This window comes from Adiantum capillus-veneris, chromosome 8 (assembly GCF_014529385.1).
Source record: "Adiantum capillus-veneris isolate H3 chromosome 8, ASM1452938v2, whole genome shotgun sequence".
Taxonomy (NCBI): domain Eukaryota; kingdom Viridiplantae; phylum Streptophyta; class Polypodiopsida; order Polypodiales; family Pteridaceae; genus Adiantum; species Adiantum capillus-veneris.
In genome coordinates this window covers 33650709-33677828 of record NC_140938.1, presented here as the reverse complement: position 1 = coordinate 33677828, position 27120 = coordinate 33650709, and the positions used below count along the sequence as shown (strand labels likewise).

The 27120-nt window shown below is 41.7% G+C and overlaps 1 protein-coding gene across 2 annotated transcripts in view; it reads left to right on the top strand.

Moving 5' to 3' along the window:
* The first annotated feature begins 6507 nt into the window (after positions 1 to 6507).
* LOC147451938 (uncharacterized) overlaps positions 6508 to 27120 on the top strand; it is a 36977-nt gene continuing 16364 nt past the window's right edge. Inside the window, exons 1-2 of one of the 2 annotated variants that reach the window (XM_086517808.1) lie at positions 6551 to 6639; positions 12058 to 12323. In XM_086517808.1, the coding sequence (XP_086373934.1) occupies positions 6563 to 6639; positions 12058 to 12295 (315 nt within the window). In that variant the 5' untranslated portion in view covers positions 6551 to 6562 and the 3' untranslated portion in view covers positions 12296 to 12323. Of the gene's footprint in view, positions 6640 to 12057; positions 12324 to 27120 lie in introns of those variants that run through there. The other variant, XR_015188854.1, reaches the window with a different exon arrangement.

The following is a 27120-nucleotide window of genomic DNA, read 5'->3' as shown; positions in this document are numbered from 1 at the left end:
AATGCTTCCCAAGTTGCCCCATGCTCATTTCTAATTCCCCTTACATGCTCTCTGATCTCAGGAACCACAGCAAGTTCAAAACTTTGCACCATCTCTGCTTCGGGCACTCGATGAAGCTCCATCTCCTTTACATATCCACAAAGATACTTTTTTATACCTTTACCTTTAAATTGGTCCAATTTCTTCACCACAGATTGAAGCGCTTTGGTTGAGGAGAGATCCCTCCTTTCTGCAGCTTGCTGCTGCTGCATAAACACTGCAAAAGCTTGAAACATTTGCATTGTGACTGGATCAAACCGAACCCCCTATTGCTCTTGTTGCTCCATAGCTTTAAAGCTTTGATTTTAGACCTTCAATGAAGCTTTTGAACCCTCACCCTAGCTTACTTTGCGTCGGGTTCACCAAAAACGTGTCAAGAAGTGCGTAGTGCGACTAGGAAAGCGTCGGGCCTCTGACTGTGAGGATTCGTAGTGATAGCCGTTTTTCGGCTCTCCATAATTGCCATAGTAAGTTACTCCACCCTACCAAATTCACTCAAATGCTACGGCTATCCCTACCATTTCACTGTACATAGGCGTGTGTGAATTAGGGGGCTTTTCCCATATCTTCTTAAAAACCCTCAGCTAGCTAGTCACTGGGCTAGTTGAACCAAAAAAATAAAAAATAAATAAATAAAATTATATTATGACCTCTTTGTGTGTAAATATTTCATTGTATATATGGCCTAAATATAGGGATTTTTTATAATTATTTTGGTATTTTATTTAAATATTTCTACTTAGGTGTGTGTTTTATTAAACCTATGTACACCTTCTTTCATCCTCTTACACCATAATTATATTTTTTGCCAATATGTACATACTCTAACCTCATATTTTTCCTTTATACAAATCACTCCCACATTTTCACCCTCACCCTCATGAAAACAAAAAATTGATTTCTACTCATTGGTTACAGTTATTATATTATTTACTTGCATACCTTTTCCTCTTTCACCCAAAATAATTCAAGGAGGGACCATATCATATGATTCCAATATCTTTCCATATCCATAACTCCTCCATATTTTTATTATTATTTTTACTCATTATTCTAACACCATGTGCTCATTGAGCTAAAGTCCATGAATAGTCCATACACTAGTCCCACCATGTATATATTTCTTTATTCACCAATAATCCTCCTCCATGCATGGGTCAAGGGCAACTTGGATGCTTTGTATTATAATATGACAAAGGAGGGACTCACTCTTGGATGCATTGTACAAATTCAACAAAGGAGGGGTCCACTAAAAGACTTTTGCAGGCATAAAAACGGGCTTTTTGGTGAGAATTTTGGCACCTATCTCCAATCCGAATTTGGAGCGGTGGTCACAGGAGAAAATGTAGCCCACGCTCTGAATAATCACCTCAAATTTTTTCATGATTTTTGGAGCTACGAGCGGTGAGCTATGATTTTTTGAGTGGACCCCAGTCTGCCCACTTTTCTCACAAGTAGCCCTTAGTCTTCTCTCACCCTTCCACACACCTACTCACTCTTACACATCCCTCCCTCTCCTTCCCTCACTCAAACCTGTAATTTCCATGGCTTCTCCCACCCTCTTCACCATTACCCTTCTCTCTCATCCCTATAGTTCTTTTATGAACCTCTACATACATACACCCTCTCCATGTCTCTCTCTATTGCTTCTATGTTACAATTTCATTTACCTCTCCTAAAAATATCTAAAATTCAGCATCTTAACCATGATAACTTCTTCAAATTGAGGATTTTTCATCAACAAATCCTCTTTTCATCGTCGTGGTCAACCGTGGCGGCGGCGTAAAGAAGCAAAGAAGAAGAAGAAGACAAGCGGTCATTTTTATCCACAATCTACACAAGGGTGAGTTCAAGCTTCTTCAAAGATTCACCATCTCTATGATTCTCTTTTAATTCACCCCTCTTACTTCATCAAATCAACTCATCCTACCCATTGTAAATGTATCACTAACAATTCTAGTGATTATTACCACTAACAACTAACTTCTCTTGTAAAAATGCACCCACACTATCAACATATGGAGTAGGCAACCGCACAAGTAAAAAAAATTCACTCACTCCCATGGAAGTTTCTCTCCTTTCACCACATCAATAATTCTCTTACTTGAGCCCACATCCATGTGACTCAAGAGAAAAGAGAGACCCCATTCTCATTTGAAATTCATAAAAATTCATAATCCTTGATCTTTCCTAATAAAATTGATTAGGCTTAATCCTAATCAAGGCTTCTAAAACCTATAAATAGAACCCATTCCTCCTTGTAAAAGACATCACTATACCATTGCACACTAGATTGAGCTTACCACACGCCAGTTCTATCTTGGTTGTAAAGAGAGAGTAAGCTTTCTATACACCATCACCTTGGTGCATAGAAAAGCTTGAGCTAGTTTGAGTGAGTGCGAGTAGAAGATATTCTTCCTACCATTGTTGTATCTACCCCAACATCAATGAATTGGTAGTTTTGGGTGCAATTCATGTCCAAAGGCTCACGCTTCTCCCCCAATTTGGCTTGGCAAACTCATTCAGCTTCAATGAATTGGTAGTTTTGGGTGCAATTCATGTCCAAAGGCTCACGCTTCTCCCCCAATTTGGCTTGGCAAACTCATTCAGCTTCATAAGGTGACTTGTTTCATTGAAGGTTGTTGTTTTGTTTCTTGTGATTCATTGGCTATTGTTTGGCTACCATTGTAAGAGGGTGGATGGTGAGAGGGCTCCCATAACCCTAAGACAATGTGCTAGTGATGCTATAACCAAATCTTGTCACTTGATTCCGCAAGCTCTAAGTTCCTTTTTGTGCAAAATATAAAGTTGAAGCTAAGTTGTACACCATCTCTCTCTCTCTCTCTCTCTCTCTCTCTCTCTCTCTCTCTCTCTCTCTCTCTCTCTCTCTCTCGTGTTTTAGTGTGTGAGAGTGTTCCATTGGTGTTAGGGTTAGTGTAAATTCATTGCTTGTTTGTGGGTTGCCCTAACGATTCTCCTCTTTTGCGTCCTAGTTCGCTCTTAAACTAGGTGGTGCCCCTTGTGTAGTTGGGATTTGTCTGTGGGTTTGTGGTTTTGGTTTGTGTTGTGTTGTGCCCTAGCCCCATTGAGCAGCATGCGAGCCTTGAAGGGTGTCTAGAGGTTGCTCTTCTTGTTGCCCGCCCCGGACCGCCTCAGTAGCAAAATCAAGCAAGGCGTAGAATATTTGAAGCCAAAAACACACTAAAAAAGAACAAAACTCCATCCATGAAAGATCCACTTTGAAAAAGAACCAATACTAACTCAAAACTCTTGTGTGTGTGAAGATTAGGTGTAGCCTCGCTCCCAATTACACAGATGCAGTGCTCATTCGACCTGTTAAAAACCCTAAATTTACGCTTCGATTCTTCGTTGTGACCATTTCATGGAAGCTTCAGTACTTCATTGGAGAAGCCCAAGTAGTTATTTGAGGAGGAGAAACCCTAATTGGAGGCCTCAGAGCCTCAACCATGTAGTGGAAGCAGCACTGGACTGCACTAGCACCCTGTAAAGGAATGGCTGTATCTCCTTGCTCATGTCCCCAAATGAGCTCATTCTTGGCTCTAAAAATTCCCACACAACTTGAGAAACAACACCAGTGTCGTCGATGTGGAATTTTGAGCTATTTTGGGCATTTTTAAGGCTATTTTTGACCATTTTTAGGCCAGTTTCCCAAAAATGTCACTTTTTGTCCGTAAAAAGCCCAAACGAGCTGGGAAAAATCCCTAAAATTGTGGAAAAATCTCATTGGGCTTAAATTTCATGTTGAACCTCATTTTCCCACTTGGTAAGCACTTTGGACACGTCTTTCACGCCAGCGCACAAAACTGGCTATTTTTGGTCGAGATTGCCCGCATTGAACTTTCTAGGCAAAACGAGTGTGCCACTTCGAAACACTTGACATTTGTACATTCCTAAAGCAAATTAGGCAAATATTTATGTGAAAAAGCATTCCATGGTACCACGTGTAGGGCCACGCCCGCCCGGCAAGGTATATACAGAGCTGCAACCGTGGCATCTATTTTCACATATATCACACTATGTACATTGTAGTATTTGGTCCCACACATCATAAAGATTAAGAGTGAGGTAGATACTTTAATTTCACATTATGAACGTACCATGGCACGACAACGTGTAGAAGAAAAATTTCTCAAAAATTTATACGAACATCAATAAAAACTTACGAATGCTCTCACACCTTAAAATGGAGCTAATCAAATGAAAGTTGATGTGCTAAAAACCTCTCCTAGTAATTTTTGTGAAGATAATAGCATCATGTCATGTTCAATCTTGTTTTATGCTTGAGGAGCCACCCACCACTAAAATTCCATGCTAGAATTTGGTACTAGATTACGCGATCAACAACCTAGAATTCGAAAATGAAGCTTTGTGTACAAATTTACAAGACATGTAGAAACTCATTGTATTCTTTGTCATTGTTTTTTGTTTAGAGCATTACACCAAGAGATTTTTTTGGGATTGCAAAACCTCGCGATGTTGTCGTAGTTCACAGTGTGGGATGTAGTTTGAGATTTTTTCAAAAACATCTTTTGAAAGTTTACTAGAACTTTTTAATTCTCTCATACTAGAAACAAGAAGGATTAAAATGAGTATTTTGATCTAAAAACTTTCATAGCACTTCTCTTGTGCACAGTTTTGGCAAGGCTCAAACTAGAGATTGAGGCTTTAAGAGCCGCCCACATTTCAAAATTTCCATTGGATACATGAGTTTTAACTTAAACATCCAAAATAGCGAACTATAAAAGCAAAAAAATCAAAATTGAAAATAATAAGAAACTTGCAAGAGATTTTAGACATTCTTGATGTAAGAAAATGGGACTCATGAGCTTCTACATCAACATGGTGATCCTTTGCCCCAAAAACAGCAAGCTAGATATATGTGGTGCCACTATCACAAAATCTCATGAGATTGTATGATGAAATATTGTATAAAAATACTTGTGATACATACTAGGCCTTGATAATTCTTTTTTTAATGGTTGGAGTCTCCTAAGGTCCCACTTGACATATTTTGAAGAATGCAGGGTCGGTGGCATCTTTGATATCCCTAGACTATGTGCGCTTAGCGAGATTACCTATGACTACGAACAAAGACTTCTAACCTAAGCCAATCTACTATGAAGTCTCACGTGTAGAAAAATCCATAAGCAATATGTATTAAAATTATGAACCTCCCTCGCTTAGCTTGCATCCCTCCCAAGCCTACGTCACACGAGAGCTTGGAGTTTCCATGGTTGGCTTTGCCCCTTATTGCTTGAGGACTCCTTCATTGCACATGTTCGATGCTTTTTGCTCCTCGCATCGTCGTGCGCCTTTGCCTTTGCAGCATCTTATATAGATTTTGGCATCTTCGCGCTAGTTTCTAAAATGTGTAGGACAAACTAGCCTTGATAATTCTTTTACAACCACGGGCAACAAATTGTAAAAGGAAACAAGGCTCGAGCTAAAGTTTGAGCTAGGACTACAAAAATTTAGTTTCCATAACCAAAGGAAATAAGGGCAAACTTGAAGTTCTCCCCATTTGTCATGTCAAAAATTGAACCTTTTGCTAGTATTTACACTAAAAACTTGTGTGAATTTTCCGGTTTCCTTAAAGGCAAGCTCAAAATCTAACCTGGATTTAATGATCGATTAAGATACATTTCACCCCTAACACTGGCAAGCTTGAGGAATGATGGAGAAGACACTAACGAATTTTGTCAAAGTTGACGGATACGTCTGTCAAATTTGAAATCGAACGTTAGTTTTCATTTTTGAAAATAACGATAGAAAACCTGTCATGGTGACGTATCGCTGATGTGCCGCCGTGAGCTCGCACATGAAATGAGGTGTGACAATGAAAGTCTATTTTGTTCTACATGCCCTCTTGCTACTATGCTACCGTGATCTCACTGCCAGCTGTGGGGCAAGATACTAAAGCTCGCCATGACCTCTGTCGTGAACTTCTGACGACGTGTCCTCCATGCCCTCTCACTACATCTGTGTTATAGTGAGCTCCCCATGATACCGAACCACCTTGTGTGCTATGCCTTGATCCCTCCATGAGTTTTGGCATGAACTGAATGCCACCACCGCCTTGAGGACCATGGATTTTCACCCTTTTCAAGAGTGCAAATTTTACTTCTTCTAGTTGTTTCATGAGAAGTTGCTGCTTTTCCTCTTTCATGCACCCTCCATCAGCTGTTGTGGCATGGACTGAGCATCACCTTGAGGAGCCATGAATTGTTGCCTCTGTCATAAAACTTCGCTTCTTCTTCTTTTCCATGAATTGTTGCCTCTGTCATAAAACTTCTTCTTCGCTATCGTTGATTCCTGCACGAAAGTATCTTGTTATGCTGCAGTTGTTTTCTGAACCTTGCTTTTGCATAGAGCCTTTCATTGCCTCTTCTTCTATGAGCCTCATATTCAATGCCACAATTGCGCCCCATGTGCTAATTACACCCACTCAAAGAGCCTATCAACTTAGCCAAGAGCCCTACAGGCTTTGTTACCTACTACGACCATGCACTATCAATCGGTGTTGGTTCTTTCTTCAGCAAGATTGCCTTCATTTCTTGTCATGGGTGGACGTAACTCAAGGTATGTTCTTTCTCTTGGTCATAATTCATGGTTAAATGAAGGTGTTGAAAATCATGAAAGTTGTTGCTAAGTTTTATGCAAACATCTTGTTGCAGAATCCCTTCATAATAAGGAGTCCTCATATAACCTCCCTCCCTCTCTCTCTCTCTCTCTCTCTCTCATGTGTATCTAGCTCGTCAGAGGCTTGAAGCCTTATAAGATACAATATCTACTCCTAGAGTCTCTAGCTCTTGAGGCTCGAATTTGAGTTCGAGCCTCATGACCTAGAAACTTGTTTTTCAAGTCTCCTAAGCTAGAGATTTTAGCGAAATTCTTTCTACCTAGAAACCATTTGCAAAAGTCTCTAACCTAATAGGTGTGGCCCGGGATTAGGCGCAAGAGTTTCTTGAGACAAAGACACTCGCAATACTCTTTCTATTTGAGCATTTAGTTTATAGAACTTGAGGCTCGAACTTAAGTTCGAGCCTCAAGACCTGAACGCTTAGTTTTCAAGTCTCATGAGAACTCTAGTATGACTTGTTCTAGTTGAGAATTTAGTCTCCAGCTTTGGGGCTCGAACTTAAGTTCGAGCCTCGTGACTTGGACACTCAATTTTCAATCTCCATGATTAGAACTTGTCATTGACTAGTAGAGCGCTCTCAAACTTAAGTAGAAACACACTCATGGAAGAGCACTCTGTAAGCTCTCTAAGACTATCTGGAAGAGTTCTTATAATTGATTCTTTATCTCATGTGGCGCAGGAGCTTCTTGAGACAAAGATACTTGCAATACTCTTTCTAGTTCAGCATTCAGTTTATAGCTCTTGAGGCTCAAACTGAAGTTCGAGCCCCCCCATGACATGGACACTTAGTTTTCAAGCCTCATGGGGCACTCTAGTATGACTCATTCTATTTGAGCATTCAATCTTTAGCTCTGGGGCTCGAACTTAAGTTTGAGCCCCATAACTTGGATGTAGAGGAGGCAAGAGCCTTAGAGAGAGAAAGAACCCAAGAAATAGACATATATATAGAGAGAGAGATAGGTTGCTAAGCTAGAGACAAAGGTACACAGGAGAGATGGCAAGAAAGAAGTCGTTGATAATTGAGAACAAGGGGTGCAATTATATACATAAATGCTAAGCAATTACAAGGCCACACGATGCTCATTGGAATGCGGGCCGTTGTGCCTACTAGGATGTTGATTAGGTGATGATGTGGATTAGGATTGTTAAGACACATCATCCGCGTGTGTAGGTGCACTGTTTGGGATGGAATCTATTGTTTGCTTTGGTTTATTCAATAGCTCTGATAGCTTCTTTGGATGACTTTACCAAGTCCATTGTATGAGTGATTTCATGAGCTTGTAAACCACACATTCGCCTCTGCAAGTGAGATAAATGCATGCATCCAAGTTTGGGAGTACAAATCAATGTTGTGGATAAGGTGTATTGGCTGAAAAGATGATTGTAGTGGTTGGACACCTGATATAGGAGATTGAGATGGATAAGACCAATGTGTTGAGGCCAACAACTTGCTATAGATTATCGAGGAGTATTGTTAGCAGCTTCAATATTATTATAAGCAGGTAACTGAGAGGGAGCTACTTGAATCATGAGGTTGAAAGATGATCAACTTGTCCATCAGGGTCAAAAGCAATGGAATACCATGAGGATATGCAAACATTTGGTGTTTGCAAGACACTTTGCAACACTCTAGCTACCAATGAAAGAGAAATGTCATTGAGAAGTGTCAAATGAAAGGGATTCAAGGTAGTATCATTGGTGTGAAAGAGGGTTTCCCTCGATAAAGGGAGAAATTGATGCTCGAGAGGGAGGGTTACAGTCATGTAAGGATCAAGTAAACATAGTTTGGAAAATAGATTTGAGGAGGTATTCACACTAGCTTCAAGGAAAGACCACAACTTGGATTTGCTCAAATCTTTGGAAGGTTGGATAATTTGCTTGATGCAGGAGGCTTGCGAGGTGGCTTGCCGCCAAAGCGGCTCTTAGGTGTTGGGCAGGTTTTGTGTGGGGTTTTTTGACAAAAGTGGCATGTGCAAGAACAACAAAAGGGGTAGTTTGATTACCTACAACCGCATGGATTTCTCACATTTTATATAGCATTGTGGGTCTAATCGGGCTAAGACTAGCTTTGAAGACAAAAACCATTGTGACCATCGTTAAATTGTAGTACTGAATTGTGGTGCAGATCCATGTAGTGGTATAGAGGCCCCAGAGGCAGTAGATGCAGCATTGCTTGTAGCAGTGGCCTCCATTGTAACATCTTCACACAAGAAAATGCTAGAGGAGATCAAGAATTTTTCCTAAATGTGCAGGATTTTTTTCGGATGAGAGCACGGTTTATGGTCTAGGAGTGCGAGGCACAAAATGGTTCAAATGGATGGTAGCCTTGCTAGCTATGTGTACATGAGAAGATACATGCATGGCTGCACTCATGGAAAGTTGATAAAGGGGTTTTTGAACATGGCTCTTATATGGCTAGCATCTAGAGGGCTGCAATGTTGACTACAACTAGGGCACATGATGAGTGGGGAGCACCAGAAAAGGATGGTGTCTAGTTGAGTTGAGCCATATCATGGTTTGTAGCACATAGGTTTTCAAGGAAGTCTTCAATGATGGTAGCATCACCATCACCCTCAGCATATGCAACAACAGCGTTGGGAAGGGGCCAATGCCTGACTCCAAGGATGGAGGCATGGCTACATGGAGTTCAAGTTGGTACATTGGTGCAATAGTGGCACGAGCAGGTAAATGTGGCACCACAAATGCATCAGTAAAACAAGCACAAGCAGGCTAACATTCACGAGCTTGGCCTGCAACTTGTAACTGGTTTATGCTAGTGAAGGCTTTGGTGGTGCAAACAAGCAAGTCATATATTGTTGGGTTGACAGTAGGGTTTTGTTCTGTGTGGATTTAACCAAAGAGGTAATTTCAGAGGCAACGTGGGCAACGCTTCTAAGAGTTTACGCTTGGGTACATTGAACCAGAGGAGCATCGTGGTTGGCAAGAAGGCCTCAGTGATGGTAGCGGCACTAACAATATGAACGACGGGGTTCGGTAGGCTTGAGGAGATCCACTTCATCATGGCCTATAGGAAGGAGGAAGACACCAAGAGGGCGTTCTCCGGTGCTTGCAAGTAGGAACCTGATCAAAGCTTCCGAACCATGCTTGAGGTCACATGCTGAGGTTACAAGAAGGGACTACACTCATGGGGAAACTGAGGAAGGTTCAGAGGAGCCGAGGAATGTTGGGGCTTGAAAGTGCAAGGTGATGCTCCACATCAGATATGGAGAACTTGTCGTAGGGAAACCCAAAGGGCCATGAAAAGATTTGTTTCCCAAAGTAGGAGAAGCATAAGAGTCTGCATGATGGGGAGTCTTCACAAGGCGTAGCTGCTACCAAGGGTATGCGTGGTGGGGCTTCTCAAAGAGAAGTCAGGATATTCTTCTTTGCTACCATGATACCATGTAGAGGAGGCAAGAGCCACATTAAGAGAAGGAACTCGGGAGAGGAAGAGAGAGAAAGAGAGAAGTTTTTAAGCCACAAAAAAAGGTATGTAGGAGAGATATAAAGAAACAATATGTAAGAAAGAAGTGTTTATTATTGAGTATATGAATGTTGGGCAATTACAAGGCCACATGATGTTCATTGGAATGCGGATTGCTGTGACACTAGGATGTTGATTACGTGATGATGTGGATTATTATCCCACATTGTACACTCAATTTTCAATCCTCATGAGCACTCTAGTAGAGCTCTTTCTACCTAGAAATTGTTTGGAAGATTTTGTATCTCACAAGGCTTGAATTGATGAGTCTTTACCTCATGTGGCCCGAAGTCATGTTTGAGTCTCATTGCCTCAAGACTCTATTTCTAAGAATCATAAAAACCCTAGTGTGACTCTACCAAGCTGGAATCCATCTACAATCCTATCTAAGTCTCTAGCTCACGAGGCTAAAACTTCAGTTTTAACCTCATGATTAAGAGATTCACTTTTCAAGCCTCCTGAGAACTCTAGTAGGACTCTTTCTAGCTTAAAAACATGTGAAAAATTCTCTTATACTTCATTGAGGATTGAACTTAAGTTCATGCCTCATGAGTTAGAGAATCTTGCAACACGTTTTCTAATTGATAGCAATCTTCATAAGTCTCTAACTCATTAGTTTGGGCCTCATGACTTGGAGACTCAATTTCAATCCTCATGAGTGCTGTAGCAGGACCCTTTCTAGCTAGAAACCATTATCAAATGTCTCTACCTCATCAGGCTAAAATTTATGCGACCCTCCTCACCTAGAGATTTGTAAGTCTAGCTCCAAGCTTGCCAATTTTTACACGGTCTATGGGTTCACAATTTTGGTTTATGACAATATGGTGAAGTTAAGAAATGCTTTCTATGTGTTAACAAGTTTGATATTGGGGCTATTTGAAGATAAATATTTCATGTCTCCTCCCAATTTTTGATCTCTCTCTTTGAAGGAACTCAATTTATCTATTGAGGAGCACTAAACACTAGCACTTGAATTGCGGCTTTTTGGAATCACAATATGTGAAACATGCTAGAATCACTTTTTTTGTCTAGGAATGCAAGGTGATGCTAGAATACAAGACGTATTATTTGAAAGCGACAATTCAAGAAAGCCAAAAAATGAAAATAACTTATCATTTGGGCTACATATGTATTGGGTTAGCTCCTTGAATATTCATGAATTGCCTACATAACTAAGGGTACTTGTTAAAATCTATTTGTTCTTCATTTGTTATCATGGTGTTTCTAAACACCATCCTCATTTGAGATCCCCTCAAAACAAAAATTTCTTTAGCAAGGCTTGTAAACAAGTCCATTTTTGTTTCTCATTTGTTATCGCATTTTCTTAATATTGTAGTCTCTTTGATGATGCTTTTTACCCCATTGGTCTCTCTCTCTAAAATGTCTTGAATTTGCTGACAGTATATTGTTCTGAGTAGTGTGGTGCAATATTTGATGGAAGTGCTATTCATTAAAGCATTGTTCGTACAGATTAACAATGTTAAGTAATCCTCCAATTATTTGGTAATTGTATATACACAAAGAAATATAGCTATGGGTTGATGCTATGGCAATGTGTTAATGCTAAATTTATGATACCAACCTCTAGTCACAATAGAATTGCCTTGAACTACGATTGAACCTCATGCCCACATGCTAGTTTAGGTGAGGGATGTGAAGCTTGAACCTATGTTCACTCCTTATCTTAGTATCCTACATAGCAACAACAAGTGAGGCTTGAGCTTATGTTTGAGGTTTACATCCTTGTGCTAGTGCCTTGAACTAAGTTTAAGTATAACACATTCCTAATATGTGTTATAATTTGCAAGTTCATTATAAGCTCTCAAAATTTCATAGTGTCGTTTTACTATTTTTGATATCATCTTCTTAGTAGGCAGCTTATTTTACTCAACCAAGATACAGAGTCTAGCCTTGAGAACAAAACTTTATCAATGGAGCTCTACTTTCGAGATAGCCTACTTACTATGATGGAGACAATGTCAAGCACAACTCTTTCACAACTCAAGCTAGATCTTACATGTGAAGAACTTCCACTTTTGTCGGAATTGTATGCATTCAATCTCAACAACAGAAAGGCGCTTACTAAATGGATGAATTTTGATTGTCTTTAATACATTAAGACATAGAATCTAACTTTTCTTCTTTTCAGATTCCAAGACACAAGGAGAAGACAACATTGTGCAAGGAGTCACTCCCAAATACACTTCACTTAATTGCTTTCACCGGAAGCTAGGTCACATACCTTGTGCACGCAATGAGCTTTGATGCCATGCAAACCATGATGTAGTCTTCAAATGACTAATACAGAGACATTTTGTGCCGCTCAAACAATGTTTAAAAAATGTACACTTTTCATTGCCAAAAAACTTTACAAATTGTGTTGGTTCCGTCAAGATGTATACAAGTTATTGCTCCCTTTCCCTGCTACTTCTCCCTTGTCGTCTCCCCTAGTTTGTGCCACTGGTCCCCTGTCCACTCCCTCGGTTGTTGCCACTACTCCCCTGCCCTCTCCCCCGGTTGCTGCCACCCACTGCTCCCCTATCCTCTTCCTCGGTTGCTTCTACTTCTGCCTCAAGGGACGCTTGTCTTGGGCATCCTTTTGTGTCGTTCGAAATCATGGGCCTCTTCCATGGCTTCCCATGCATCTTGCACCTGTGAAACTTCCCTCTGTTCTTCCTCTTGCCGCTGACGTGTAGCCCATTCCTCTACTTCTACGACGTCCGCATAATATTGATTTATTGCTTCTTGCATATTTTGAACCTCTTTTTGAGTCTGATTGTAGTGCTGCATCATTTCATTAATGCGGCCTGTTCAAACTCCTCCGCTCTTGCCCCTTCCTCTCTTGTACGTCTGTTTACCAAGGTTATAATATGGTGGATAGCCATTACAAAAAAATGTCGCACATCGTTGGGGATGTAGTTATGTAATTGAATTTCCTGTAGAAGCGTGATAATAGGAAAGTAAGTAAAGATGTTGCTTCTTTTAATACAAACGTTGTAGCAAACAAACAATGAAACAGCACGATTACTTACGTTTGATACATCCAAACTTTGACCGAGGAGCAACAAGGCATTCAAACAAGTTCGCCAGCCACAGCTATAGTGTTAACCCTCACGGCTCACGGACACCCCATCACCTACGACGGACGTGTATTATGTATTTGGTAGAGTCAGGTATCGGGCTTGTCGGACCAATAGGAAAAGGGTAAGAGTGATCGCCGATGAGAGGCGCACTCTAACTGGGACATTCAAGAGATTAGTTGGCTAAGCATGGGCGCCCAAGTGTGAATGGGGTGAGCTCATATAAAAGACAACTAAACGTAAAATTCACTCATTCTCTCATTTGTGCAATAGAAGAGTGCTCTTGCTCCATCTCCATCTCCATCTTCTTCTTCTTCACCTCCTTGTGTGTGTGTGTATGTGAGAGAGAGAGAGAGAGAGTGTGTGCGATCGAGCATTGCGACGACGGCACGGCGGCGGTGAAGCAGTTGAGTGCAGCGAAGCAGCGGCTCCTTCTTCTTCGCGGCGAGGAATCCTCCACGAAGCAAGCGTAGAGCGGTGAGTGACACACCATCGCTTTCTTTGAGCTTACTAGTTAAGCTAGTTGTGTGCTTGGAGCCGTCTGTGGCTCGCACACAGTGTTAGGCAAGTCCCTTGCTTCGACAGTGCGGCAAGGAGCACACATTTTTGGCGCCGCTGCCGGGGAAATGCCCAACACTAAGCTCGGTTAAGCACCTTACGCTTTCTTGTGATGCAATTTCAATTGAAGTATTTGTGAAGAAGGAAGGTGTGTGGTTGTGTGGAGAAGGATTTGTGAAGAAGGAAGGTGTGTGGTTGTGTGGAGAAGATTTTTGTTACAGTGTACTGTCTTTTTTGTTTTCTGTAAAGAAGGAGTTACAATTTTTTTGCAATGTATTGTTAGAATTAAGGTATTAGCTATGGAATGTTATTTCTGTAAGGTTAGTTTTGTAGATCTGTTAGCTACTGTAGTACTGTGTAAACGGTGTTAGAGTGTGTGTGGAAGTATCTCTATTAGTTGTAAGTAGATAAGTTAGGTGTAGGTTAAGTGTGCGTGTGCACGCGTGCGCGGCACGGCCGCGGCGACTTTTTCAAAAAAAAACTTAAAAAATATATATATTTTTTAAAAAGAAGGATCGGGCTGGGGATCATTCCCCAAGCCCAAGCTCAAACCCAAACCTCAGTCCTCAGTTTTAAAATATAGTTTATACACCTTTTTATATTTAAAAACTATTTTTAGGATTTCGAGGACTATAAATACTATTTTTAGGATTTCGAGGGCTTCACGTAGCCGAATAGGGAGCTGTAAAGCACAGCACGTTCCTTTAGCCAAAACGCTCGTCTTGAGCTATTACACGCCATATTTTGTGGCTTGGTTACAAAAAATAACCAAGAATAACGAAAAACTTGGGTTATAAACACCCAAAAAAAAAAAAAACTAAGTGAGCGGCCTTCACGGGCACTCACCAATGCGTTTAGAGTGTGGAGGTCACATGTACCTACGCTCTGGACGAGTGTTAGAGCACGAGCATATTGGTAGTGCCTCCATTTACGCGGGCACCCATTATTCCTCCACCCTAGGTTCTGGACCTTCGGCCAGGACTCAAGGTAGCGCGAACCAAGATCCTCATATCGCGTCTAGTGATTCTTCCTCTGACTACGAAGTCATGGAGGGGTATCCTACACCAAACCCTGATAGTTCAAGTCAAGACATGCATGCCATGGGCCCACGGCCCGGGTCCAGCGTGTTTAGCCGCTTAAAAGAGACCCTTAGTAGAGCTACTCACTCCGAACATGCGGTTAATGAAATAAATGAAGGGAGTGGGGAAGTAAATTCGTCATTCATGCCTAAAATAGACCCTATACTTCTTGAGAGTGTGCATGTGAATGTTCCATCCACTGCACCTCCTGATCCTTTAGGACTATCTCCCCCTGAGGTTCTACTACCCGATGGTAGGAGTCTTGCCGAAGTGCAAGAGATCGAACGCTATATGCAAGCAACAAGGGAGAGGGAAATTGAGAACCTACGAAGGCTAGAACAAAGTCGAGCCCTGAAAGCAAAGGCTCCTATGACAACAATCATGCCAGCCGAGCAACCGAGTGCTCCCAAGGTAGCAGTCACGGAGGGGCAAGCAATGGGGAGCAATAATGCTTCCACCTTGAGGGAAACCTCCAGCACGCCAGGCCTAGATGGGATATTCCTAAACGAAAATTGGGAGTATGACCTACAAGCGGAAGCTTTAACTGATCGGTACAGAGGACACACCTATCATGTGGGTTGGTTAGATGTTCTACAATCCACATGGGGTGCTACTAGCATAGATGAGCAACAACAGAAATTCTGTGATGTCCTCCATAGGATTGTCGAGTTAGAAAGACAAAACACAGGGATCAACAGGCCTAATGAGATTCTTGGATACGAGAAAGGCCAACCAACCAACCCTATCACAAATGGAGACTCCCTCAGTGAGCCCCATTGATCCTCCATATGTTGTTTCGCCAGGAGCCTCAGTACAATCTGAGCCCACAAGTGGCAGCTTTACCTTCCCAGATCTAGCTCATCTTTCTCTTAATGACACTACGGCTACCATGCATATCCCAGTGGTGAGCATGACAAGAAGTACACCATGGAGTTCATTTGTTAATACTGCGATGATGCCTACTAGCACAGTGCCCCCAACTATACCTACATGTACGTATCAATCATGTGCACGTGTCGTACCTCCGCCTCATGTAGCTCCTACACCTCCGATTATTCCAAGAGCTTACAATCCACAATGGCATTATCCAAGCTCTTATACAAGTGGAGCCATGCCATTTAATAATAACATGCCATATCAGGCACCCCCTATGCCTAGGGCCACACCTGTAAACTTTGGACCACCGTCTGGTACACCACCATACGAAATATGGGACCCAAGAGCCGAACGTATGCCAAGACCAAGGCCAACTCCCATCTCACATGTGGTTCAAGGAGCACATAAGTGAGGGTGAACCTACCCCCCTTCCTGATGTAGATTCCGTCCTCGGAAGCTATTGAGTTGAAGCTCGTTCGTCGAGGTGGAAGAGCATTTGAGATAAATGTCCTTAGCCTTCTTCAGTCACTGCAAAATCAAACAACATTGGCACAGTAATTGCATTCTCATAAGTGATTAAAAAGAATATGCAGTTTTAGGTAGACAAATTGATTGGTAAAATAATTTCAAACAATTTGTCAGCAATGAACATTAAATTGCAATGTAATCAAATGCATAAACAGATGTAAAGGTAAAAAATTAAACAAGTCTGGGGTCGCTAATTTGACGGTCGAAAGGCACTAGAGATCGAATATTAATACCATGGGTAAGCGTCTTAATTTTCTGTGGTCAATTAAGTTGTTTAATCGCGAGAGCCAAGTATTCATGTTCGAGGGCTGACTAGAGGCTATATCTAGAAGACCTTGTAGTTACGCTACCATAAAAGAAATTTCTCATGAAATCATCGCCTGACTGATTACTTTTTCTTTGACCCCCCAAATTCTTTTCACAGTGATTCAATTTTGATGTGTGTGCTTATTTTGTATGCCTTGGGTTTTTTGCTTTTCAAGAAAAAGCGCCCATACTGGGAACCTCTAGGGCTCTAGTACCATAGGCGATACATGTGAGTGAAGTACCCAATCAAGTTGAGATTTCTCTTTCAGCTTAAGATTTTACAATGTGGCACTTTGATTTTTTGTTTGTTCATTTTCATCATTTTAATTTTGTAACTTTGGGGGGTCATATAACACTGATACACCTCCCCAGGCTCATCACACTAGTAAACTCCCTTTATAATACTTAAGCTAAAGGTCAATAGGGTCAAGCCCACTAGAAAGCCCTAGTATATTTCACACAATGCTGCCTAAATCGGATTAAGAACCTAAGTAACCATTAATTATTAGGAAGGCATTCCCCATGGTATTAAGAGAAGATCTCTAACACCTAACTTGGTCAAACTAGCTTAGTCGGACTTGCTTGATGTTTAAACCTAGACAAGGGATTATGACAAAAAAGACATTGAATTAAATGTTTGATACTAAGCAAATGTGCTGGATATTATGCTACCAATCACAATCAAAGCAGACAATCATAGATGCAAAAAAGATAAGGGACAATGCTAATGGACAAGAAACACCTGTTTGTGTTGATGGTGGTGCTTGATCTAAAGTGTGAACGAGAGAAAGGTTCCATGAAGGTACAAATCCTATCAATAGCAACACGCTCCTGTACACACTAGGAAACAAAAGGAATACCTCCAGGAGGCACATTAGTGGGAAAAGGTACCAACACTTATTGAACACAACAAAAAACATAAGGAACCCTAACCTAATTAGTTGCACTCCCCCTAGAGAGTCAAGGGAATAGGATATTGTAGAGGTTGGGGGGAAACCCTAAGGCTAAACCCCTATCCTCGTCGTCGAGATAAACAAAGTCATCATCCATGAGACCATATGTGCCATCTGTGTAGTCCTGTAAATTTTCTTCTTCATCATAGGTGCCCATGTTTACTAAGAAGGTCACTAGACGCCTATAGTCATCTTGGTCAAAAGGGTAGGCTTGTGCAATGGGAGAAACGCTCTCTACTAAGTATGGATCAGACGTGGTCAAGAGACGTACCAGCCATTCTAACTCCTCAAAATTCCTCTCACATGCTAGCGTACCTATCAAATCCCATTCACATGCAAGCACTGGAAAGACCATGTGAAATATTTGTGAAATGTAACGAGGGTACCTCTCACCCAAGGCAGGAGTGGATGACTCTAGCGTACTAGCCATATCTGTACACGCAAATAGATGATGGTTAAAGTGTAAATATTACAAGGGTCGTGTTCTTGTGCATAATTTGTCTTTATGATTTTGTGATATGGCTCTTGCTCTTTTACTTTTTTATCTTGTTTTTGTGAGTATAAGGCTTTATATATACATTCCCTAAGATTGGAGATTAAGAGGTCAGGGAGAAAGGTTGAGAGGGAAGCAAGTGAATGATGACTATCAGCAAACACTCCCCCCTTCCTTGGGTAGATCATACCGTTTGAAATGAGCTCGTCACCCTTTGAAACCAATCGTTCCAGTTGGTAATAGGTGAGGATTTTTGCCAGTAGTTTTCTATTTCCCTAGGTGCCTCGTCAAGTTGCAAGGGTGGTAAGGTACTCTCCCAGGATAGAACTTGAAGTGGTTTATCAGGTGATTCTGGAACACTGGGAGGTGTGGATTCTTTTGTAGCTTCATGGAGGTCCACTACTATAGATGGAGGCTGTGTAGAAGCTTTTACCTCTATGGATGTATTACATGAGGAGCTAGAAGCTTCATGGAACTCCCCCCTTCCCGAGCTAGGTGGAATAAATTGGTTTTGCCTTGGAGCCCAAAATAGCTCTGGACTAGGTGTGTAGCATTCTGTGATCTTTCCCTTCCCACGGTCTACCATTGGCTTTAACGTTACACTGTTTGACTCATATGGGTTTTTTGTCGATAGGGAAGGACACATTTTACATTTAGGTACCCAAATTTGCTCATTTCTATCATAGTAGCATTGGGCTTCTAATAGTCGTTTTGGAATCCATCGTGATTTGGTCTTGACTCTCCTAGAGCGCGCTCTTGGTTCTCCAGGGAAATTTTTTCTTGAAATGGATGGGAGGGTTGAGGTAGTTGGAAGTAAGGCCTTGGGGACCCATTGATATGTACTCTTAGGCCGTGCAGGTTGAGTACTTGCAATATTACTGCTTGCTGCAACTACAAGTGTTGAAGTGCTAGGTTCATGGGTAGCCGGCAAAGACGAGTTAACCACCTTGGCTTGTGAATGTTGGCTATCCTTCAACTTTGCTAGAGTTTGCAACGTAGGTGACTTTGCTTGAATGATGGGGGTAAGAGTCGGTGGTCGCGTCGTGACACTACCAGTATCCCAATCAATAGTGCATTTGGTTGCCAACATCCACGTGCGTCCCAGGTTTACGTTACCTTCCATAGCTCCCGTGGGCATGACTAGAAACCTTTGCACTATGCTTCCATTGTCATAGACAACAGGGGTCTGAAGGAATCCAAGAATAGCAGTTTTCTTTTTATTAATGCCCTTGACTTGCATCGTACTCGAGGATAGGGTCGGTTTCCCTAATTGACACCAAACTCCATAGGATAACAAATTGTGTTTAGCTCTCGTATCTAATAAGGCATTGTATAGTACTTTCTCATAGGGGCTATTTAGCTCAATTGGGTATCGTAGCGGTGGCTCAGATTCTAATGAGTCGTCATCCGTGTCCTCGAAAAATGCTTGCGTGATTCCCAGATTAGCCTCTCATTGGCGTCTAAGAAGTTGTTGTCGTTCTCGAGCCTCAACTCTTGCTTGGATTTTTCTAAGCTCTACTTGTTCCTTGGCAGCCTTCTTTTGATGGATAGTTTGCAACTCTTCCTGGCTTAGAGGATCATAATATCTTTTGAATTTACTCCCATTAAGGAATCCAATGGTTTCAACTCCATCTAGAGTCTCCACACGAATGGTACCTTGCGGGGTAATTTCACACACTCGATATGGTCCCTTACCATCGTATTTCAATTTCTTCTTTTCATTACGTACCCCGTACATAAGAACTTTATCACCAACCTTGATGTCTTTATCCTTTAAATGGCTATCAAACCACTTCTTTCTCCTATCCTTCTCCACTAGAGCATTTCGCACAGCTAATTGCCTCTCTTCATCTAGCCTTTCCAGGATATATAATCGCTCAACTAAGGGGTTACCATCCCAACCTTCTTGAGAAGCTACTCAAAGACTAGGAATGACAAACTCCCATGGCATAACTGCTTCTTGGCCATACACCATCTTAAACGGTGTGCAATTAATAACAACTTTATACGCAGTACGATAAGCCCATAAAGCTGATGTAAGCTTTAGGTCCCAATCAGTGCGATTAGCCTCAACTGTCTTTGTCAAAATGGAGATGAGAGTTTTGTTGGTACTCTCAGCTTGGCCATTTGCTTGGGGATAATAGGGTGTAGACTTGTGGTGAGATATCATGAAGTTTGATGTGAGTTCTTTTATTACTTCATTTATAAAATGAGTTCCATTGTCACTCACAAGTTCAAAGGGGCATCCAAAACGTGTGATAATGTTCTCAAAGAGGAACTTAGCTGTTGTTTTTGCATCCGCCTTCCGTGTTGCTTTTGCTTCAGCCCATTTGGTTACATAGTCGGTAGCCACAATGATATATCGTGATTGAGTGTTTCGTGCAGCCGGACTAATCGGTCCTACAAAGTCTAAGTCCCACTTTTCAAATGGTTGGGTTACCTTGATGGGATGTAGAGGCATCCTATCACTTCTTTGTGGCTTCTTGAAGCGTTGGCATTCATCACATCCCTTTGCAAAAAGTGATGCATCCTTAAACAGAGTGGGCCACCAATAGCCTGACTGTAAGATCTTTCGGGCAGTCAACTTTCCTGAAAAGTGACCACCAGCTACGTCCATGTGTGCCTCTTGTAGAATATATAAATACTCATCCTCGCGGGCACAGCATCTAAGAACATCATCTTTTCCTCTCTTATAGAGAGTTCCCGCCAGTAAACAATAGGGTTCGCATTCCTTGATTAATTTTTGAGCTATATCTTTTCGCAGCTCTTTGGGTGGAAAACCATTAACTAAGAAGTTAACAATCTTTTCACTCCATTCAGGCATTGTCTCAGCAATGAACAAAGGAGTATCAGGCAATTCATCATCAACCCCCATAGGAGCTTCGCCATTAGGGATACGAGATAAATGATCCACCATGACATGTTTTCTCCCAGGCTTCACAACAACGGTGAAGTCAAACTCAAGAAGAATTAACAACCATTGTGTAATTCGACCTGTGGAACATGGCTTGTTTACCAAATATAGCAATGCTTGATGATCCACATAAAACACAAACTTGGTAGCAAGAAGGTAATAGCCAAATTTCTTTACTGCGTAAATCATAGCTAGACCTTCGCGCTCTGTAGTAGTGTAGTTCATCTCGACATCATTTAATTGGCGACTTGCAAAGCTAATAGGGTAGTCCAATTTATGTTCTCTTGGTTGAGTTAGAACACACCCAATAGCAAAGTTTGATGCATCAATATGCACATGAAAAGGTACATTCCAATCAAGTGTTCGCAGGATGGGAGCACTTGTTAGGGCCTTCTTTAATAACTCATAAGATTGATGACATTCTTCCGTCCAGTGAAACTCGATAAGAAGCTTGTACAATGGACGTGCTATCTCGGCAAAGTTTAAAATAAACCTTCGATAATAACCAACATGGCCCATAAATCTTTGAACTCCTTTATAGTTCGTAGGTGGTGACAAATCGGCAATGGCTTTAATCTTACTCTCATCTGTGGATATCCCGTTCTTGGACACTATATGCCCTAGAATGACTCCATGCTTAACCCAAAATTGGCATTTGAAAGGGTTCAATGAGATGCGATAAAATCTGCACCTTTCAAATATTTTTCGTAGATATAACAAATGCTTCTCCCAAGAAGCATAAACACAAAGGTCGTCTAGGAAAGCTTCACAAAACTCCCTTAGAAATTCTTTAAACGCAATGTTTATTAATCGTTGGAATGTAGCAGGGGCATTTGTTAAGCCAAAAGCCATAACACGAAATGCAAACACTCCAAACTCTGTGATAAAAGCAGTTTTAGCTTGGTCCTCTAATGCAATTGTGATTTGATTGTAACCAGAGTACCCATCTAAAAAGCTATAAGCTTCCTTGCCCGCAACTCTTTCAAGCACATGTTCTGAATATGGAAAGGGATAATGATCTCTCCTAGTGGCTGCATTAACTTTCTTGAGGTCCATGCACACTCTTAGTTTCCAATTATTTTTTGGCACAATGACTATTGGAGAAACACATTCTGAGTGCTCAATAGGGTATATGAATCCACATTGGATAAGTTTTTCAATCTCCTCTTGTACAATTTTGGCGTACTTAGGATTCATTGGATAGGGTCGTTGCTGGACGGGTTTAGCAGTGTTGATCATGGGAATTGTATGCTGCACCACAGAAGGTGGAACGCCCTTCATGTCATGATATGTCCAAGCAAAGATATCCTTGTATTCCTTGAGGAGCTCCTTAAGTACAGCCTCTTCAGTTTCGGTAAGGTCTTGAGCAATAAAGACTGGTTTAGACTCCTCACCTGGTTCTACTAATTCTATCTCTTTAACTACCGTTGGACCATCATAGACTCCACTGCTTCCATTGGTAGGTATTCGTTGAGCTTTGGCATACACAACCTTTCGCTCCCCCGTGGTATAAGATTTAAAATGTTCAGGAGCTGTATGTAAGTCAGCAGGCTCTTGTCCTGACAGAGACCTTTCTTTTGGTTCTGCCTCCTTTTGTTGTTGAGATAACTCTCGGTTTTGACGTCTTCTTATAGTTCGACTCAATTTCGGCTTTGTAACCTCCAATTGAGCGAGGTCAATGGGTCGCGGGCTGCACCACATGACACTCTGGAGATGTTCACCCCAATTGTCTACTAGCTTTCGATGAGCATCACATGCCCCTAGATAGCTAAGCCATTCTGCAGTAGATCTTTCCTTGTTTATCCTAGCTCTCACATTTGCTCGATATCGTTGTCTCTTATATGACCTTTGTTTCTTGTTAAGGTTTTGATTTTGGTAAATGTTTGAACTCGACTCACCTGATAGGTCTTCGCTTGTATCTTCTTCACTCTCATATAAATTACCATAGACGGTCGTACTAGGCCTTGAGTATTTATTTTCTATACTTGGTTCACTCGATGTTTCCTCAGGTTCTGAATCCATTTCTTCCTGAGATTCCATTTCCGATGTGTATTGGCCTAAAGCCTTTGAGGAATCATCAGTTTCACTCTCAGGTAGGTGTGCCTCTTTCTTATCATCGTATGTTACATGCGCTACACCTAACATGTTTACTGGTGCAATGTGTGGTATCTCTTCCCCATCTGGTGTTACCTAAGTTGTTCCTCTAGCTCCCCATGTATCTATAGTTTCCGCTAGGTGCACCCAATCGACATTGTCTGACTCGGCCATTCCGGGTAGGATATCCATATAAGGAGAGTTCTCCCCAATATCCGTGTCTTCGTTACATGTGTAACAATACTGTAATGGAGCTGAGTGAATTGTTGTGTCTGATCGATTATCAATGATGAATTTATTTCCTAGAGGATGCGTTCGACCACTTAAAAGATCAACTCGAATGACAGAGTCTTAGAACTGTAAGTAGACATGGTTTTTGGACCAGTCATGCACCATTTTTTCTTCCCTCATGAATGGACGCCCTAAGATCATCTCAAATGACATAGGATGCTTGGAAAAATCCATAACAATGAAAGTCTGCCTTACCTTGTGTCCCAAGACCTTGATCCTGAGATCCTTTAGCATTCCAATAGGCGTAACAATAGATCCATTAGCCATTTTTACCACTACGCTTGTGGATTCAAGGTGAGGTCTCCCCATAGACTCCCGCACCACCGTCAAGGACCCCCTTTACAGTTAATCCTTTAGTAGTGATTGGTAGAGTAGCATTAGATTCATCACCTTCAAAGTATTGCCCCAACTTGTTAACGGGTATTTCAATTACAGATTCATGTCCCGCTAGGTCAGATGGTGGTGCTAAATGTTCCTCATCATTCATCACCGAGTCACGTTTGTTCATATGTGCAAATTGTGGTAATCCGGCCTGTAATTCTCCATTGAGAAGCGCTCGCAGTGCTAGGAATAATTCTGGATCTCCGTATAACTTAGATATGATAGTCGTACGTGTTTCTGAGGACATGAAATCCATCAGCTTGGAAACATTTAATGGCATCTTGTGGGACGTAGGACCCTGACAAGAGAATGGTGAAGATGGAATCTCCACTTCCTCAAGGGGGTCAGGCATTCCCTCATTGAACATTCTCTCTGGTAGGAAAGGTGTGTGTCCAGTTTCAGATGTCTTACCCTCACTCTCTTCCCGAATGATACTGGGTATAGCTAACGGCCTGTAGTTCTTGTGAGGTTGAACTTGTGTGGGAAACACCGTGTCTGACATCTGGATATGTTTGGGTTCAGGTTCTAATTTTTGTTGAGTTTCTTCCACCAAACCCCTCAGTTGTTGGACTCGTTCAGTTTCCACTGTTGGGTTTGGATAGGTTCCAATCTTTCTCTTGCAATCCTCATTTTTTGTCTCTCGTGGCTTATCTTGGGGGGTTCGCAATTGGGTGGTTTAACTTTGAATACTCTTTTGGTGTTCGTCGTAATTCCCTCTCGTGATCCTCCTCACTGGCTTTTTCCTTTGTAGTAACTGTTTTGGTCTCCGTGGTCTCTATCGAATCTAAGTCATCCTTAGGGTCATTCATATACACGGGATCCTCTCCTGTCCCTATGTTAGTCTTTGAACTAGGTTTTGAGCTAGAAGCATTAAGGGATTTCTTTCTTCGTGTTTTCTTCTTTCTCGCTCGGCCAATGGATGCAGCATCTCTCTCTTCGAGGATGTAATTTTGCTTTTGGAGCATCGACCGTGTGAGTGCATTCACTGGTGCTATGTTTATAGTTGGTGGTGTCCCATCAACAATCTCTATTATGTTCAATGGTGTGATTTTCGGTGCGTTTGGATTGTTAGGACACTGTGCGATCAAATGATCTATGCCACAACGATTACAAGTGAGTATTGGCATTGCCAATGCACTCCCTTGACTTGTTTGCATTAGTGCGGCATTCTTTTGCATTCTAATGGGGCACTCAGCTACTTGATGTGGTCCACCACATTCGTAGCACTGAAGAGGTGGTCTCCGGGCAAAACTATTAATGTTTTGGCCTCTTGCTGCTAGCGCAGTAGCTTGATATACCGGTTTGATTTGTCCCCAATGGTCTTCCATATAGTACATGGGACACTCCTCAAGCATGTCGACTCCATAGGTGATACTAGAGTCTATGTCCTCTTCGCAATCTACATAAGTACTAGATGACTCGCAACCTATTTGGTTCATAGGTGTAACTCTTGGATGAGGGGGTTGCGGTCCTAGCATTGGAGGTGGCAACGGTGTGGTTTGGACAACATTTTGGGTTCTAGGGACCATGTGCTGTAATGGCAACTGTTGCTCCATGGGTGGGGTAGGCATCAATGCAGGAACTCGAGGTGAGTCTGCCCAAGCTATAGGCGGTCTATTTTCCATGATGCGTTTAAGCATTAGGCAATCCTTTGCTTGATGGCCATACCTACCACACGCATTACAAGTCTCGTTAAACTTTACTCTGAAAGTAGGGCATTCACTCGTAGTATGTGGGCCCAAGCAAATTGAGCACCATTGTTGCTCCCTTCTTGGATACATATGAGTGTTTTGTGGAGCACGATTACCCCTAAGGCTTTCTTGGATGGCCTTGGTGAGATCTGCCAAATTCATCTCAGATATCGTTTTCTCTTTCACGATTGGCTTTATCTTCATTGGCTCATGCCCTGACGCTTGAGAGCTACTAGACTTCGGCTCGGCAGACACTCTTTCTCCTGCAATCATTAAATTATCCTCCAATTGGATTGCATTCATGGTGAATGCTTCCCAAGTAGTGATACCTCTAATGACTAGGCCATCATAGATACTTTCATGTCGTAGTCCCCTAATGAATCTATCGAGCAATTGGTTGTTGTTGAATCGCTCGTTTGGATTGCATCGAGAATTCAAATTCTTTAGGCGACTAATGAAGTCTCTCACAGATTCACCTTCTTCTCGTTGGGCTTTCTGGAGCTGAGAGGCTACACCCCAAAGTACTCCCTCTCGTATGTGCTCTTTCAAGAACAATCTCCTAAGAGTAGAGTAGATCGTTTTCTCTTCTACTCTTAAGGTTCTATACCAATCTCCAGCCTTTCCGCTTAGGGTCAAACTCAAAGCCTTACACTTATGTAGCTCATTGTGCTCTTCCAAGGAATCGCACACATGTTCAAAGACTTCCATATGATTTCTAGCATCTCCGTCTCCAATGAATTTCTGTGTGAGCTTAGCTACTTGAATTGCCTTGCTCCTAGGCTCTCTATTAGGTGCACTACGCATGTTTTCTGCAATAGAGCGACCGATAGTTTGAGCAAATGCTACCAAATCTCCTATATGAGCAGGTATAGCTCACGGACACCCCATCACCTACGACGGACGTGTATTATGTATTTGGTAGATGATGCATGGTTTTTAGGACCCCTTCTGAAGATGCAATAAAGGCACAGTCCGTTGTTGGGGAGACGAGAATACTCTAGTCCAAGGGATCTCGAAAGAGAAGAAAAATCTACTTCACAAGCACCAAAAAGTAAAAAGTGCCATGGACAGAAGATACGTGGGAACGAGCTCTTATGCATGCCTACAACCTATATCTTACAGAATAGCCCATTCTAGGTGTGAATTTCTAGTGAAATTTACACAAGGATGTTCGTGTGGACTCACAGCACAGCATACTCCGTTTTTACTTTTTTATCGACAATAAATATTTTTTACCACAGTAAATATTTTTTACCTACAGTAAATATTTTTCACCTACATGGTAAATACAAATCACTTTTTACCTACAGTAACTTTTTTTACCCATGGTAAATATTTTTTACTGCACCATAAGTATTTGGTAGTTACTAGAAGCAGTGATTGGGCATCAACAATGCAGTTATAGGAGGAGAAAAGAGGAAAATCTTATGGTAAAGGTGAGTCAACAAGGATAAAGACTTTTAAGTTGAAAAAAGACATGCTGATTTTTTCAAAGAACACATGTCAAAAGAAGCCATGGTTGAGGATTTTTTGAGAATTTGATATTCAGGAGGACCCAGCTGCCACCTCCCCCCCGCAGGTCCCCCCCCTGACATGTGCAGAACCTCCAGTTTCAACAGCCACCTTAAATGCTGGTCAAGGCCTTATCCCCATATGTCACAATCAGAAAAATTAGCATTTACTCTCCCCTCT